This window comes from Scylla paramamosain, chromosome 3 (assembly GCF_035594125.1).
Source record: "Scylla paramamosain isolate STU-SP2022 chromosome 3, ASM3559412v1, whole genome shotgun sequence".
NCBI classification, from domain to species: domain Eukaryota; kingdom Metazoa; phylum Arthropoda; class Malacostraca; order Decapoda; family Portunidae; genus Scylla; species Scylla paramamosain.
In genome coordinates, this window is record NC_087153.1 from 17132501 (window position 1) to 17150000 (window position 17500).

Below are 17500 nucleotides of genomic sequence, written 5' to 3' on the forward strand. Positions count from 1 at the left end.
CCTTGGGATTCCTGGGGGGTCATTCAAGACTCCTCGTCGCCTTCCCTCCTTCCCTCCCTCCCTCACCCATCCAGTCACTTCCTCCTGCCGGGGTCCAGGACTTCATTGGCTCCGCCCCTCCCCCTGAAGGGATGATGTGACGCAACAACGACAATGTGCGAAGTGCCCTTGAGGGTGAGGCAGAGGCGCACACCAAAGCTGAGGCAACGCCACTCAGAGGCATCGAACTCTGTAATGCTGAATGTTGGCGGCTGGTAAGCAAGCGTTGGTGCCCCACAGGCAGAGGAGGTCTGCCGGCTGGTGCCTGGCTGGTGACTTACCGCTGTCCAGTCCATGGATGCTCTTCCCCTCCTGGGTCGTTTCCTGAACCACCTCGCAACATTTCTAATGATAAACATCAGCGTCCTTGTCAAATGAAAGACTTAACTCTTGCATAACCCAAACAAATGGTCGGCACTAGTCGTCGGTGTCATAGATAAGTCACAGTCCCGCGGCACGGATGCCCCCTCCCGGCGATGGTCCACATCCCACTGGCGGCGACGGGCGTCTCACCACAAGCTGCCGGACGCAGCATTTCCGGCGCATTAAAGCTGTTTACGTGCACCAGAATAAATAGCGTTGCGTCACTGTATCTAGGACTGTAATGCTGGTAATGAGGACAAGTTGACGGAGAGGGACGCCATTCAGAAGCGTATGGCGACCAGAGGCGGCGAAGGATCAGACGGGTGGCGGTGTGCGGTGCCTGTTGGCACCGCCTGAGATTTTTTTTTTCCCAAAGACAATGTCCTGTCATGACTTGGCACCACACTGCTTAGTTTTGGCACTTCATCGTGTGTCATGTCAGAGTTTTTACAATGGCAAAAATTTTTACATTGACTTTTTACAATGGCCAGCCACGCCTTCTGGGTGCTCAGATAACATCTGTACTTAATGATTATCTTGAACGAGTCAAAAACTGAAATTTGTGTTGATCATTGACTTCATGCGAAGGGCGAGAAAAATTAATGGACACTGTGTGTGTGTGTGTGTGTGTGTGTGTGTGTGTGTGTGTGTGTGTGTGTGTGTGTGTGTGTGTGTGTGTGTGTGTGTGTGTGTGTGTGTGTGTGTGTGTGTGTGTGAGAGAGAGAGAGAGAGAGAGAGAGAGAGAGAGAGAGAGAGAGAGAGAGAGAGAGAGAGAGAGAGAGAGAGAGAGAGAGAGAGAGAGAGAGAGAGAGAGAGAGAGAGAGAGATTCGTCATAGTCCCAGGCTGAAGTGCAGTGACACACAATTGACATCCTGTGCCCGGCGGGACACTCCGGCAAGGCCCAGGTGTTGCGGGGCGCCTCTCAGTACCTGAATGCTGCCTCAACACGAGAGTAATATACGAAGAGGAAGGAAGAAAGCAGAGAACACTGATTTTGCAGGTTATATGAAGAATTACAAGTCAGATGATTATAAAACAATGACCCACGGACAAAGGCACCAGTATGATACACGTCCTGTCAACAGAAGACACAACAAAATTATGCAACGTCATCGAGGACAAATGATGAGTAGACTGGTGACGTCGAAAGAATATATTATCTATCACTCGCCCTGGTGTCAGACGGCGGGGATGCGAGACACTCCGCGCACCACACACGCCGCGCATCATGAACTGCCAACAGACAAACTCCTCATTGAGAAATAACAGTGAGAACATCAGCACAACAGGCCCTCATTACTCACCAATGGGCACCGCGCCTTGCCACCTGCAGCACAGCACATCCCCCACACCCTCACCTGCAGCACAGCACACCATAACACGGCCACAAGTACCGCGCGTCGCCTGCTGCTCGCTGATCTCACCACACTGAGTCACGCAACACACTCTCAATGCCACAGGAATGCAGCCAAGGATCAAAGACGACTGGCCTACAGCGGCACCGACCTATTGGCTTCCTCATCCTCTTACGCTTTTATCTCCCCGTGCAGTGACAAGCCGCCCGCCTCATCATCCCGCATACTACTGAAGTGCATATAGTGTCTGCCCGTCCAGGACTCCACAAGGCGAAGCGAGCCAGTAAACAACAACTTAATCATCACTGCCATCTAAATCTTAAGTAAATGGTACGTAGAGAAATAGGAAGTAAATAGAAATGAGTAATACAAACACTCAAAACTTATATTGCATTGTCTCCTTCGATTTCTCCAGTACCACCAACTACCGCCATCTCCACCTGTTCCTTTTTCTCTTTCTCTACTTCCTCTTCCTTGCCCATTATCACCACCTCCTCCATCTCTTCCTTCCTTTCTCCTTCTCTTCTTCCTCCTCCTCGTCCACTACCACCACCTCCTCCACTTCTTCCTTCTTTCTCCTTCTCTTTGTCTGCTACCACTACCTTCTCCACCTCTTCCTTCTTTTCTCCTCTCCTTCCTCTTCCTCCTCCTCCTCCTCCTCTTCCACTACAACTACCTTCTCCACCTCTTCCTTCTTTTCTCCTTCTTCTCCTCCTATGCCGCAGCAGGAGGTAAGGGCACGCCACATGGCCCGCCAACACCCCAGCCAGGAGGTAAACACCTGCAAACACTGCCTCCCACCCCCGCCCCATGCTTTCCCTCCCACACTGGCCAGGTATCAATGCCGCCCGACACGCCGCTGCCTCCCCGAGTGCTGCACGCTGGCCACACGCTCGCTGCTATTCTTTGCCAGGGGTTTGCATTTTCCTATAACATTTTTTTTTTTTATTTAAAGGGGAAGAATCAAAATGTTGTAGAATTTATTTACATTATTTACTGCACTCACTTGTTTGTTTATTTGTGTGTCTATTTACCTATTCATTCATCTATATATATATTTATACTATCCTCTGATATGTTTAATTCCTCATACGAAGCAACATGGTGCTTCACAATTAGAGTATCATATTTACTATTATACAGCTGAATTTCCCTGTTTGCTTTCTAGCATCATACAGAACGTTTCATCTACCTTGACTTGCACGCCTTGCCCCACCCCCGTGCCTTCACTCGTGTGGAAAGCCTGCCCGTGGCGGTGTGTTGGCAGGCAGCGGCTAACACGGAAGATGGAGTTTAAATCCCACAGACTACTCTCACGTGTCACCTAGCGGCCTGCAATCACCACGCCGCCCATTCGCCACAGCCTCCATGATACCTTCGACTGAATAAAACACTGCAGGATTATTATGTTTACCATTACGAAAACGCAGCCACAACGGAACAAATCGAATCTATCACCAGTGTGCAGCTATAGGGATTGTTGTTCGTCTTGTGACCACCAGTACACGCACTGAATTAACAGCGGCTTCATCTAGAACCTCACACTGGAAAATAAGGAGAGCCGCAAGAACAAGACCCCAACACCTGCACTCCGCGCCTCCTCAGGGTACTCCGGCCCTCACTTATTTTAGTCTCGCCCACAATCCCGGCGGCGCCCCACTTACCGCCCCGCTACGCCCCCTCTGGCTCACCTGCGGGAGGAGAGAGAGACAAATTAGTGCCAGGTGTGGAGGGGAGAGAGAAAGAGAGAGAGAGGTGTGTAATATTGGGCAGGTAAATGTCTGTGCGAGATGGATGGGGAGAGAGAGAGAGAGAGAGAGAGAGAGAGAGAGAGAGAGAGAGAGAGAGAGAGAGAGAGAGAGAGAGAGAGAGAGAGAGAGAGAGAGAGAGAGAGAGAGAGAGAGAATGCAAGTATAAATAAGATCCACTGTACCTGTGTGTGGGAAATAATTATAGCTTATTATTATTATTATTATTATTATTATTATTATTATTATTATTATTATTATCATTAACATAAGTAGTAGCAGTAGTAATAGTAGTAGTAGTAGTAGTTGTAGTAGTAGTAGTTGTAGTTTTGTTGTTGTGGTTGTTGTTGTAACAGCAGCACCAACAACAACAATTGCAGTCGTAGATATGACAACAGTTACACACACACACACACACACACACACACACACACACACACACACACACACACACACACACACACACACACACACACACACACACACACACACACACAAACATAATCGCGTGTACACAGTGAAGGACGCTAGTTAAATATTCAAGCTCCACTTCAAGCGACGCGTCCTCTTTGTTTTGTGTTTGCTGCACTGCCCGCCCTGCTCTGCTCTGCCCTGCCCTGCCCTGCCCTGCCCTGCCACACCAGACTGCTGATGCTACCGTGTGTGTGTGTGTGTGTGTGTGTGTGTGTGTGTGTGTGTGTGTAATAATAATAATAATAATAATAAACGGTTTATTATTTAGGCAGTTGACAAACTGAAAATGTACATAGGGGATGGGGAAAAACTTAACATTAATCCTAACGGTAAGACTAATCTAGGAGGGAAATACTATTGATTGATGGCTCGCACCATTGTGGGAATCGCACTGTGTGTGTGTGTGTGTGTGTGTGTGTGTGTGTGTGTGTGTGTGTGTGTGTGTGTGTGTGTGTGTGTGTGTGTGTGTGTGTGTGTGTGTGTGTGTGTGTGTGTGTGTGTGTGTGTGTGTGTGTGTGTGTGTGTGTGTGTGTGTGTGTGTGTGTGTGTGAGAGAGAGAGAGAGAGAGAGAGAGAGAGAGAGAGAGAGAGAGAGAGAGAGAGAGAGAGAGAGAGAGAGAGAGAGAGAGAGAGAGAGAGAGAGAGAGAGAGAGAGAGAGAAACACAAACAAATAGACAGAAAGAGAAACAGAGTAACACAGAGGAACAGACACATAGATAGAAACAGACAGACACACACGCCCACACACAAACAAACAGACAGATATACACGCAAACTGTTCCAAGCTAAAAAAAATAATAAGCAGTCTTTCATGAAGTGAGTTTCTTCTTTCTTGACCTGCTGTGACCTCCCCCCAGTCATGTCACCCGCTCACGGTCACCAAGACAGGGGCGCATCCTCACGGCAGTCACCTTGCTTCCAGTGACCAGCAGTTCTCGAAGGCACCAAACCCCTGTGATGTCCCTTGATAGCAGCATCTCTACGGGCTGTTCTCAGAAACTTCGGCTTAATGAAAGACTCCAGAGCGCTGCGGATTAAAAGGCTCCTCCCCACACGGCAATCTTCCACCTAGCCACAGACAGCAAGGAAGACACGCTAACTTCACGTACGAGTATGTAAACTTTGAAGCCTAAAACTAATTACTCAACTGAAAAAAAAAATTAAAATAAAACAAAATAAATAAATAAATAAATAATAAAAAATAAATAAATAAATAAAACATAAATAACTTGGACTAATTTTCAGTTCCAGCAAAAGTGACGTAAAGCAACGTGAACACCACTCACTCTTCAAGAAATGTTATTGTTTCCATTGATTATGATACTTATTTTTTATTTATTTATTTATTTATTTTATTTTTTTTTTTTTTTTTGTCAACCTCCTCAGCCGCCTGCCAGTCAGTTTCGACACTGATGCACCGCTGCTTGGGAAGGTGCAAGGTGGAAAATCTAAGATAAAACTGGCAGACTTATAGCGCCTCAAATGGGTGATGGCAGGGTAACACTTAAGAGTTTTTCAGTCACTTGCCAGTCAGTCTCGGGCAAACAGCTTCTACACACAGCTACTGACCCATACGTCGCAACCCAAGAATCACCAAGAAATGAAGCACGTAAGAAGAAAGAAAGAATGAGACAAGAATGAAGAAATGAAGAAGGAAGGAAGAAAGTACAAGGAATAGATGAAGGGAGAAAAAAAAATTCCTTGAAGGACAACTGAGGTAATAGACACATTGAAAGTGACTGAATTATGACTTTGCATAAAAAAAAAAGAAAGGGGGGGAGGACAGACAACCTCAAACACATTACAGTCTAAGTTTCCTCCACTAGTTTTCCCAATGAAATAGCGCTTCTCCAATTACAAACACAGAGAGAAAACACGAAAAAAAAACAACACGAGTAGGTATGACAATAACTCAACACCTCACCACACAATACAAAGCACTAACTACCACCACCACCACCACCACCACCACCACCACTACGACCATCACGGAGGAGTGGCCAATTAACATCACCACGCACGGCCCCATCAAAGGTCAGTTTAGTAAGGTCACCATGGCAACGGGGGCGCATTACTCAACCCGGCCAGCCTACCCTTACCACAACCAGGCCGCCGTGGGTGTCTTAGCAACCACCACCACCACCACAATCACCGCCACAGCCACTCACCTCCTGACGCGGCAGCCTCCCGTGACGGATGACTGACGCTAACAGGTCATCCACGAGAGAGAGAGAGAGAGAGAGAGAGAGAGAGAGAGAGAGAGAGAGAGAGAGAGAGAGAGAGAGAGAGAGAGAGAGAGAGAGAGAGAGAGAGAGAGAGAGAGAGAGAGAGAGAGAGAGAGAGAATGTCACCTATACGCTACTGGTAACAGGTTATTTCCGAAGAGTTATCCTGAGGCGCAACTTTCTCTTTCGCTAACTCAGGTAACGTCATTAGTCCTTGAAAAAAAAATGAAAAAAAAATAATAATAGATAAAAAATGAACCCACAGGCAATGGTCTACACTCACTACTACTACTACTACTACTACTACTACTACTACTACTACTACTACTCCTACTACTACTACTAGATTACCAATATATTACCTGTTTCCTCTCCTTTCTATAACATCTCTTCAATTTTCTCAGTTACTTTCACCGCGCCACGACAATTCCAAAAACTTCAACTGCATTCTATTCTATTCCAGCACCACCACCACCACTACCACCACCATCGCCACCAGTTACTTCTTCCACCCTTCACCCCCTCGAGCAGCCAACCGTCTCGCCGCCGCCGCCGCCACCACCACCACCACCACCACCAGTCTACCAGCCTCTGTTATTCTACCAGACTAAAGATCACAAAAACTCTTGAATGTAGACACCGCTATTATTACTACTTAAAACACTTACTGCTCCTGCTCTCTCTCTCTCTCTCTCTCTCTCTCTCTCTCTCTCTCTCTCTCTCTCTCTCTCTCTCTCTCTCTCTCTCTCTCTCTCTCCGCTCATACCCCGCTTAAACTGAAATCATCACCTCCTCTTTCTTAGCACTCCCTCCCTTCCTTCACTTTTTCCCTCTCCTTCACTCCCTCCTTCATAACAGTGCCACACAGAACCCGCCTCCGCCTCCTCTAAGGTCTGGTACTCGTAAACTAATCCTGGCACCGCCGCCCCTAGTGCCACACGCCCTTTGACAACTGATTAGGGAGGGGAGAGAATGTACAAGACTGAGAGAGAGTGTGGGGAGGGTGGCAAGACGAAGGAGGGAAAGAAAGAGCAAGAAATAAAGTGCGGAAGTGAGACTATGTGGAGATTAAAGTCGGGTAAATGGCAGGGAGAGGCGCAGAGGTGAGGAATGACTACATGCTGGGAGGAGGAAGGTGGGAGGAAGAAGTGGGGGGAGGAAACGGAAGGAAGGTTGGAGGGCCGTCACAACTCAACACTCTTCCGTCTCTCTCTCTCTCTCTCTCTCTCTCTCTCTCTCTCTCTCTCTCTCTCTCTCTCTCTCTCTCTCTCTCTCTCTCTCTCTCTCTAACAAGCGGGCCTGGTACACATTCAGTTCACATTCAGTAGTTTTTTTTTTTTGTTATTGGAAATATAAATCAACATGCAGGTAGATTCTGGTCATGAAGAGGTGCACGGTACTGGTGATACGCCCTGCCAAGTTTATAAATTACTAGTATGGTTCTAATGGATGTATATATTTTTTCCCTCTACTGGTGATACAGAATTCCTATCAAGCAATTACTGGAATCGTGAAAACACTATAAAATTCAACTGGTACAACTAAAGTCTTTCGAAAGTTGTCCACACAAGAGGTCGATGCGTACCAGTACTAGGAGGGCCAAATCTGTGGTCCCTGCCAGTACTTCCCTGCACCTCACAGTTTCCAGATAACATGTATTCTTAACGTTTTCTATTCCTTCGTTAGATCTACTTCCACAAAGGCCACAGACATTATTAGTTTAGTTCTCGTTAGTAATCTTTCCCTTAGTCAACCTTGAATTCCCTGCCAGACTATCACAATCATGGAAACAAATAAATTATATGACTAAATGACGCCGAAATGTTTAATAAGGAGCAATGCCAGACTGGCTACCTGCTCCTCGGCCCGCATCCTGCCAGCCCATGACCCCACACAGCCTTTACCTGCATCCATAGCTTCCGCCGCTCAATCCTCTCACGCGACATGGGTAACGAGGCGGTGAGGGCGGCGGGCGTGGAGGGGCTTAGGGAGGGAGGCCCGGCGCGGCGCTCTCCACATGGCTCCTCCGCACCAGCAGGCACCCACGCGCCCTCCCGCCTATACCTGGGCGAGGCGCGGGACTGAAGCCACTCCTCTACCGCCTCTTCACTGCTGCGGGAGGTGGCAAGCTGGGGACCCGGATTTCCTCTTGGCTCCTGTTTTTACGAGCACGGGTGATGGGAGAGGCGCTGGTGAGTGCACAACCCTTTAAACCGACACTGATTCTTTTTATTTTATTTATTTTTTCCACTCCGAACTCTCAATTGCTAAACGCGATAACACCCAAGTGATTCAGATTTTCAAGTGAACCTCTTCCTTTCCACTTCGAATCTGCAAAGAACGGTCACCAATCCATAACAGTTTGCCTCCTCCACAACATTCGCTAGTTCGACTGCTTCATTCCCTTTAAACCTCAAACTTCTTATTTGCTAAAAGCGGCGACACTTCAGTGATTCAGGTTATCGAGTGAACCTTTCCCTTCCATTCACAACCTGCAAGGAACAAACAGTAATAACAGTTTATCAATGAGCAATACAATCTTTTATACAACGAGGCACTTCAAAGATAAGGTTGTTTTATAATGTGACACTTTATTTTTTTCCTCGGGTGTGAGACGAACTCCTCTCGCGGGTAACGGTTGCACGGAGGTGTGGCCGGTGCAGCGGACTAAAAGCGCCATCACACGAGCACATTTTCCGTCAATTTTCTTCGTCAACTTCGATTTCCGTCAACTTTTGCTTCATTCTGTCGTCTCTTTCCGTCTGCATCGTCAAGCGGAAGTGATCGTCTTCACGGAGGAGGGTTCTCGTCAACTTTTGCTGAATAAATATAAAATCGCTTAGTTCCACACCCCGTTACATTTAATCTGTGGAGATATATCAGCAAACAGTGGCTCACGCTACTCGATGGATGCATCCTGTGATAAACTCTTTCTTGTTCGCGACGTGCCAGCCATGAACGTATCCATGCACGCTTTTTAGCTCGTTTGGCTCCTCTACAATTTACAAAACTTGCAATAAAGTCTAGGGTAGCGCCTGCTTGCCTGTGCGTCAGAGGAGCCATGTTTGTTTACTGTCCACGAAAGTGATGACGAAGGGCTGAGCGTGTGACGGGGCGCGCTCAAGAAACTGTCGATTTTCATATAAAGTCGATGAAAAAAGGTTAGAAAATGTGCAAGCGTGATGGCGCCTTAACCTGCCGCACATATCTCCAGTGTTTATCGCTCTCATGTAATCTTAGTCACCTGCTGATCTGCTGAGATATCAACTGGCTGTCAGGCTTTGTAAGGAACCATCAGCAGAAAAGAACACAAGCCTGAGGGACAACGCTGAACAGAAGTGTGGCATGCTACTCGATGACTGAACATAAACTACCGGTCGTGAATGAGACAGAGAAGTTTTGTAGAGGTGGTGGTGGTGGTGGTGGAGTCTTGAGCTGCGTGGAGCGGAGTATCCCGGAGAGATGGAATTCCCTGCATGAATGAGTGACGGACGTTCTAACACTGTCATCGAGGTGTGGAAGTCATTCAAACGGAAACGAGGACAGTGAGGATAAAAAAATATGAATAAATAAATAAATAAATAAATAAATAAATAAATAAATAAAATAGAGATAAAAATACAGTGATAACGGTACAAGTAGTGAAGTTGATGATAAAGATAATAGTAGATCAGCAATAGATATAACTAAAACGTGTAGTCTCCTCTCTCTCTCTCTCTCTCTCTCTCTCTCTCTCTCTCTCTCTCTCTCTCTTACAAAGGGGATTGATTACTCTATTACAGGAATCATTCAGCTCAGCCTCACTTAATGAACTTCTGAATAACTTGCTCACGACACTAATGAGCCTAATGAGGCGCACGATGCCTCGCCGCCTCCGCCCGCCGCCCTCCTCCAACCAACAACTTCCGGATGAAAGGGAAAGTGAACAAACGCCAAGAAAAAGAAACAAGAAAAGAGGAAAAGAAATGAAAATAGGAGATAAGAGGGGAAAAAACAAAAACATTCTGCTCATCCACGGTAGAGAGAGCCGACGCATAAAAAAAGGAAAAGAGAGAGAGAGAGAGAGAGAGAGAGAGAGAGAGAGAGAGAGAGAGAGAGAGAGAGAGAGAGAGAGAGAGAGAGAGAGAGAGAGAGAGAGAGAGATCTATTCTGCTTATCCACGGTGGAAAGTTTATCAGCTCCGATTACACACACACACACACACACACACACACACACACACACGTTTACTTCTCTCAAAGGTCTGAAGGATTCGTAAATCTTGGCAAGACTGAAGATTCGAACAAACACGAATGAGCTGCTTCGAAATGCGCGGTACATAATTGAGACACCTATGTGTGTGTGTGTGTGTGTGTGTGTGTGTGTGTGTGTGTGTGTGTGTGTGTGTGTGTGTGTGTGTGTGTGTGTGAAGAAAATGGGTCTGTTGTTATGTTATGGACTGGTATCTTTTTTTGTTTTCATCCGTTTTATTGCTATGACTTTTATTAACATTCAAAGCACAGTAAAAAAAAAAAAAAAAGGGGGAGGAAAATTTTGTATATACATAGAAAAGAAATAGGAAATACATTTTCTTTTTCACTAAGGCTACATACCTATCAAAGAAACTGTGGTAATTAAAAATAAATGACTTATAAATTTATACCACGTTCCTATGAGAAAAAAGTCTGGTAGTGAAAGGATTAGAGTAGTATCACCTCTCCTCTCTCCCTTCCCAGCCATCACTCTTAGAAAATGGGCAACAATAATGATGATAACAGTTTAATTTATATTTCCTTATTCCGTTTATTATATATATATATATATATATATATATATATATATATATATATATATATATATATATATATATATATATATATATATATATATATATATATATATATATATATATATATATATATATATATATATATATTTTTTTTTTTTTTTATACAACGTTCTCTCTCTCTCTCTCTCTCTCTCTCTCTCTCTCTCTCTCTCTCTCTCTCTCTCTCTCTCTCTCTCTCTCTCTCTCTCAGCCTCACCATTCATCAACAAGCCAGCAGTCCGCCAGCCGCCGTCCGCCTCAGCCTCAGTAGCGCAACCCGCACGCCGCCGCTCATGTAAACAGCGGCGGCGGCGAGGCGTGTGCCGGAGGTGGGCAGGGAGGGAAGGCTCGGCTTATACAACAACAACAACAACAACAACAACTACAACTACAACGACAACCCGCGTCACGTGAACATGCTCGCCTCGCCTCGCCTCGCTGTAACTCTGCACACGTTGTTCCCTTTCCCTCGCGATGCAGCTGTACAATCTTTCTGCCCTCAGCTGCTTCTGCTATTCACGCCGTCAATGCAACACCTCACGCACCTCACGACACGATGAACAGGTAAACATCTCGCTGTCTTTCCCTATTGCAAGTTTCCTATCAACAGGTAAACATCCCGCTCCCCTTTCCCTATCCCATCTCCTTGCCGCCCATCAGACTTATTGCTTATCCGAGATGGTGATCCACCCCTCCACTCTTCCACCTCTTGTAGTAAATCCTGTGTGACGATCAGGGGGCTTTCATCGGAGGGCGCCGCGTTCCCTTCCTTTAGTCTTCAAACGTCCCCATGATCTTGCCTCGCCTATTCGTGTCTTTATTGCCGTGAGCTTATTAGTGATATCTCTTCCCTGTCTCACTCTTGTTCGCAGCCAAGGGTCAAGAATCTCTCTCTCTCTCTCTCTCTCTCTCTCTCTCTCTCTCTCTCTCTCTCTCTCTCTCTCTCTCTCTCTCTCTCTCTCTCTCTCTCTCTCTCTCTGTAATTTTCTTCCTTTCATACAGTCTTCCTTCATCCATCTCTCTCTCTCTCTCTCTCTCTCTCTCTCTCTCTCTCTCTCTCTCTCTCTCTCTCTCTCTCTCTCTCTCTCTCTCTCTCTCTCTCTCACACACACACACACACACACACACACAAAACACTCACTTCCTCATAGTGATCACTCAACCACCACCACCACCACCACCTCCCTCCTCTCTCAACGTACCCACATAAATTCCTTCCCCCCACTCATTCCCTCCTCCTCCTCCTCCTCCTCCTCCTCCTCACTTTTCCCTTTCAAACAACTCGTAGACGGACAAAAAGTAGGCTATTGACGAGGACTGCTGCTATTGTTGTTGTTGTTTTCATGGATATTCTTGTAGTGGCTAGGTTCAGGTTAGGGCAACTTAGTGTAGGGTAGTTTTGGTTTGGTTTTGGTTAGATAAGGCTGGTTATTTTTGGCTTCCTTAGATCAGGTAAGGCAACGTAATTAAGGCAAGGTAAGATAAGGTAAGAAAAATTGAGATACACTTAGGTTTGATTGGGGAAGGTTTGGTAAGATAAGATACAGTAAGGTAAGGTTGATTAAGGGAAAGTCAGGTGTGATTAAGTAAGTGTAAGGCAAGGCAAGGCAAGGCAAGGCAAGGTAAGGCAAAGCAAGATAATGTAAGGTAAGGTAAGGTTAGCATTCTGTTGCTGTTATAGGCACAGATGCTACTGATGACACGAGTAATAATTTCAGTGACTTCTGTGGCGGCTGCACGTGGCTGGCTGGTTGGCTGTGGTAGTGAAGTGGCGAGGGGCAGCAGCGAGCAGGCAAGAGTTCCCACACACACACACATAAGGATTGGAACTAACTCACTGACTCTCTCATTCACTTTCTCACTGCTTCATTCACTCACTCACTCATTCACTCTGTAAGTCACTCACTGCCTCAATCACTCCGAGTCTCACTACACCATTCACTAACTCAGCAACTTTCACTCACCCTCTCACTCACTACCTCACTACCTTAACACACACACTCACTCTCTCTCACTCTCACTCTCCCACTCTCAGCTGGCGTGGTGCGTGGAGGGGGACTGAGTGAGGAAGAGAGGGAGGGAGGGGGCAGGGAAGGAGGCCTCTGTTATGGCGGCCCGTCACCCTCCCTGTCCATGGCGCGTGTTTTGTTTGGACAGGTTGAGCTTTGTTTTTATTGTTTTTGTTGATGTAATTTCATATATGTTGTATTCTTTGGTCTTTTGTATTTTTGTATCACGTAATATTCTTTTCATTGTTTATTTGTTTGTTTGTTCTTATCTTATTCTGGTCGGTAATCTTATTAACAGAGAGAGAGAGAGAGAGAGAGAGAGAGAGAGAGAGAGAGAGAGAGAGAGAGAGAGAGAGAGAGAGAGAGAGAGAGAGAGATGGATGAAGGGCACAGAGAGACACAGTAATGGAGGCTTTTAACGAGATCTTATTACCCTCAACTCCTCTACCACCAGCTGCCACCCCCCAGTCACCACTCGGTCGACCAGATAGTCAGTCAGTCAGTCATTCAGTGTTTCCCCTCGCAGCCTCACCCAGCCAGCCACGAGCCAGCCAGGAGCAAGCCGAGCAGCCGCACCTCAAACACCCCAAACAAGATATGAGTTTATTTACGTCAATTTGTCTCAATTAGCTGTACTTTGTCCCTACTTGGTGCTTCGCTTCAGTCTTCCCTCCTCAACGCATCCCTGTAACGTATGTACCTTCCCTCTCCTCCTCCTCCTCCTCCTCATCATCATTTTTTTCTTCCTCCTCCTTTTAATGTCATCCTTCCTTCAGTGGTCATTGTTCTCATTCTTCAAGAGAGAGAGAGAGAGAGAGAGAGAGAGAGAGAGAGAGAGAGAGAGAGAGAGAGAGAGAGAGAGAGAGAGAGAGAGAGAGAGAGAGAGAGAGAGAGAGAGAGAGAATGTAGGATTAGCTTTGCCTTTCTAAGCCCACAAAACTGTTTATAAGACCGCAGGTACAAATATACTCGTATGTTTAAATGATTTGTAGATAATTATTTCATGTTTCTTTGTTGCTTGGTCTTTTTTGCGTCCGTAAATTTCTAAAAGACACTTGACAATTATAAGAAAAAAAGAAGTAAGGTAAGGTTAGGTAAGGTAAAGTTAGGTTAGGTTAGGTTAGGTAAAGTTAGGTTAGGTTAGGTAAAGTTAGGTTAGGTTAGGTTAGGTTAGGTTAGGTTAGGATAGGTTAGGTTACGTTAGGTTAGGTTAGGTTAGGTTAGGTAAGGATAGGTTAGGTTAAGTTAGGTTAGGTTAGGTTAGGTTAGGTAAAGTTAGGTTAGGTTAGGTTAGGTTAGGTTAGGTTAGGTTAGGTTAGGTAAGGTTAGGTTAGGATAGGTTAGGTTAGGTTAGGTTAGGTAAGGTTAGGTTAGGTAAAGTTAGGTTAGGTTAGGCTAGGTCAGGTCAGGTTAGGTTAGGTAAGGTTAGGTAAGGTTAGGTTAGATTAGGTAAGGTAAGGTTAGGTTAGGTTAGGTAAGGTTAGGTTAGGTAAGGTTAGGTTAGGTTAGGTTAGGTAATGATAAAGCTAAACTGCACAGAAGACAAGACTTAAAAAAAAAAAAAAAAGAAGTGCAAGTGATAATAATAGTAACACACACCCTCCTCATACACTATACATACACCCTCCTAAAACATACCCACACATACACCGCTCTCACACATCCTCATACATACACCCTACTCACACACACACTCACACATACACCCATACCTCCCCATACATACTTAAACATACACCCTCTCCATACATACCCACACATACACCCTACTCATAAATCATCATACATGCACCCTACCCTCTTCCCCAGCACCCAGATCACCGTGCATCATGCCAGGACGCGCGCAGCCTTACGTACAGCGCGCCATGCATGAGCGGCCGGAGTATTTAAACACGGTAGATCTCCTTACGAGCTGAGGCGAAGGGGGATGCTTTGCTTATTGGGAACTACGAGGGGTGCATAGGAGAGCCACGTCCTGCTATACCCACCACCTCCATGCCACGCCACGCCCACCACCACCACCATGCCCCGCCACGCCTTGCCCACCCCCGCCACAATCAAGGGAGGAAGGAGAGAGTTCTTGGTAATACACTACGATGCAATCACTGGCTCTTCCTCTTTACTCTCACTTTTTACTCTCTCTCTCTCTCTCTCTCTCTCTCTCTCTCTCTCTCTCTCTCTCTCTCTCTCTCTCGACGCGCCCCTCGCACTGATAAAAAAAAAGAGACGATCCAGAGAGAGAGAGAGAGAGAGAGAGAGAGAGAGAGAGAGAGAGAGAGAGAGAGAGAGAGAGAGAGAGAGAGAGAGAGAGAGAGAGAGGTGGATTATAAGGACGATGAGTGAAGTTACATCATGCCCTGTGCCACCTGCCCTGCTGCTGCTGCTACACGGTGCCAGGTGGCGGTGGTGGTAGTGGTGGTGGTGGTGGTGGTGGTGGTGGTAGTGGTGGTGCCTGGCTGGGGTACTGGTGTGGTAAGGTGCGCGGCCAAGGTACTGGGAGACTACGGGAGAGGCAAAGGAGGTGGAGAGAGGTACAAACATGGGTGCAGTGTACCGGGTGGCCTTGAAATGTGTAGCTGGTTGCGGCAAAGGAGCAGAGATGAAGGAGATGAAGAAGGAAAAAAAGCTGGTGATTAATGGTGATGATGCTGAAGATGGTGGTGTAACTGGTGTACCGTGCCGGGGAGTTACTAGGGTGTTACTATGGTGGCCTGGTGGCAGGGAGGGGAGGGGAGGGGTAGGCACCACTGGGTCTCTCATACATCATGTCATGGTGGCGTGACTTGCTTGGCCTGACAGGAGCTTGGCTGAGCATACATACATACATACATACATACATACGTACATACATATTTTTTCCTTCTTCATCAGTCTGTATAATTCCACTGCAAAAAAAAAAAAAAAAGTGTGGGGAGGGGTCCTGCCCGATCGTAAGAGAGCTAGCTTAAGCCCCGTGCCGCTCCCAAGCTGATTCATGACGATCTGGTAGATAAAGATAATCATGCACCCGTTTACACACACACACACACACACACACACACACACACACACACACACACACAGAGAGAGAGAGAGAGAGAGAGAGAGAGAGAGAGAGAGAGAGAGAGAGAGAGAGAGAGAGAGAGAGAGAGAGAGAGAGAGAGAGAGAGAGAGAGAGAGAGAGAGAGAGAGAGAGAGAGAGAGAGAGAGAGAGACTGATTACCATCCTTGGCTGGCACAACACAGACAACATATTATAAGGGCGGCGTGTCACCCAGTCAGCAGCACCACCACGGCCTCAAGGACAGCCCTCCCTCCCTCGCCCTGCGCCCTGCCGACAGTCATCACAGGTGGCCTCCCATCGCCCGCCAGCAGCAGCCCAGTCCGTCCAAGGCATACCAAGTCTCGTCCCGTCTGGGTCCACCGGCGCGTCAGTCAGTCAGGTCGTGTTTGCGGCACGCGTGATGCAAGGCAAGGCAGGACGGGCCAAACAAACACGAGGAGTGCACGTGTATACAAAACTGCCTCCCTCCATGCAACTACCTTAGTGCAAAAAATCTATCCTCCCTGTAACTGACAACCTGACAGGTGCGGGGCTCAGTCCGCTAGCCAGCTGGTGATGGCACGCACACACGCACGACTTAACCCTCCCCTGCCCTGAGGAGAGGACCCCTCAAATCCTTCCCTCCACGCACTGGACGCCCTGCACGGGAGCGATGGTGCAGTGGGAGGGCGTGTCTGTGCGGCGACAGGCTCTGGGGTGCTTCACAGGTGTACAAACATTGGTGTCTGAGTGAGTGAGATCTTTGCCGCACCTCCACTACTCTCAATAGGCTCTAGTTGAAGTCCCACGAGATTTTAAGACTGTTTATTATTATTATTATCATTATTATTTTTAATGGTTATAGTGACAGATCAATAAGATTTCTACATTATCAACAGGAGAACCACTTTTAAGAACCAGACAAATCAACTCTGTAGCCTTTGAAAACAGTCTTGGTGAGAGAGCAAAACGTTTCTGAATACAGCCTTACTTATCCCGGTTCAGAAGTCGCCGCCCGCCCGGTATGTGCTGTGTTGTGCTGTGCTGCCATCCCCAGCCGCAGCCCCCAGCCCCCAGTCCCCAGCCTCCCGCCCCTGAGCACGGCTGATCTCATGTTACCCGGGAGGCCGCCACACTGCATCCATCTGCATTTATTAATACAAGCCGGCTGACGCTATTCCTGCATCACCCTTCCAGAATAGGCTGCCCTCTCACTCCCTGCTTCCCTGCCTCCCTGCCTGCCTGCCTGCACCACACCACATCACACACCTCCTGCCAAAACAACACAGCAACACCCTGCCTCTCCCTCTAGACCTGCCACGCCTACACCTACATCCATAGCACCACCACGCATCCCCCTCTGCCTCCCATCCCTCCCCCCTTCTCTTCCCATCCACTGCCACACCCTCACCGGAGCCAAACTCACACCCATGAATTATTTACAAGGTGTATATCCG

At 47.1% G+C, this 17500-nt stretch overlaps 1 protein-coding gene across 3 annotated transcripts in view; it reads right to left on the reverse strand.

The window, feature by feature from the left end:
- Nucleotides 1-17500, reverse strand: part of LOC135091795 (FERM domain-containing protein 4A-like) — a 149902-nt gene that overhangs the window by 129022 nt on the left and 3380 nt on the right. The window contains exon 2 of one of the 3 annotated variants that reach the window (XM_063989775.1): nucleotides 8110-8697. In XM_063989775.1, the coding sequence (XP_063845845.1) occupies nucleotides 8110-8151 (42 nt within the window). In that variant the 5' untranslated portion in view covers nucleotides 8152-8697. Of the gene's footprint in view, nucleotides 1-320; nucleotides 543-8109; nucleotides 8698-17500 lie in introns of those variants that run through there. The other 2 variants (XM_063989767.1, XM_063989802.1) reach the window with 2 other exon arrangements.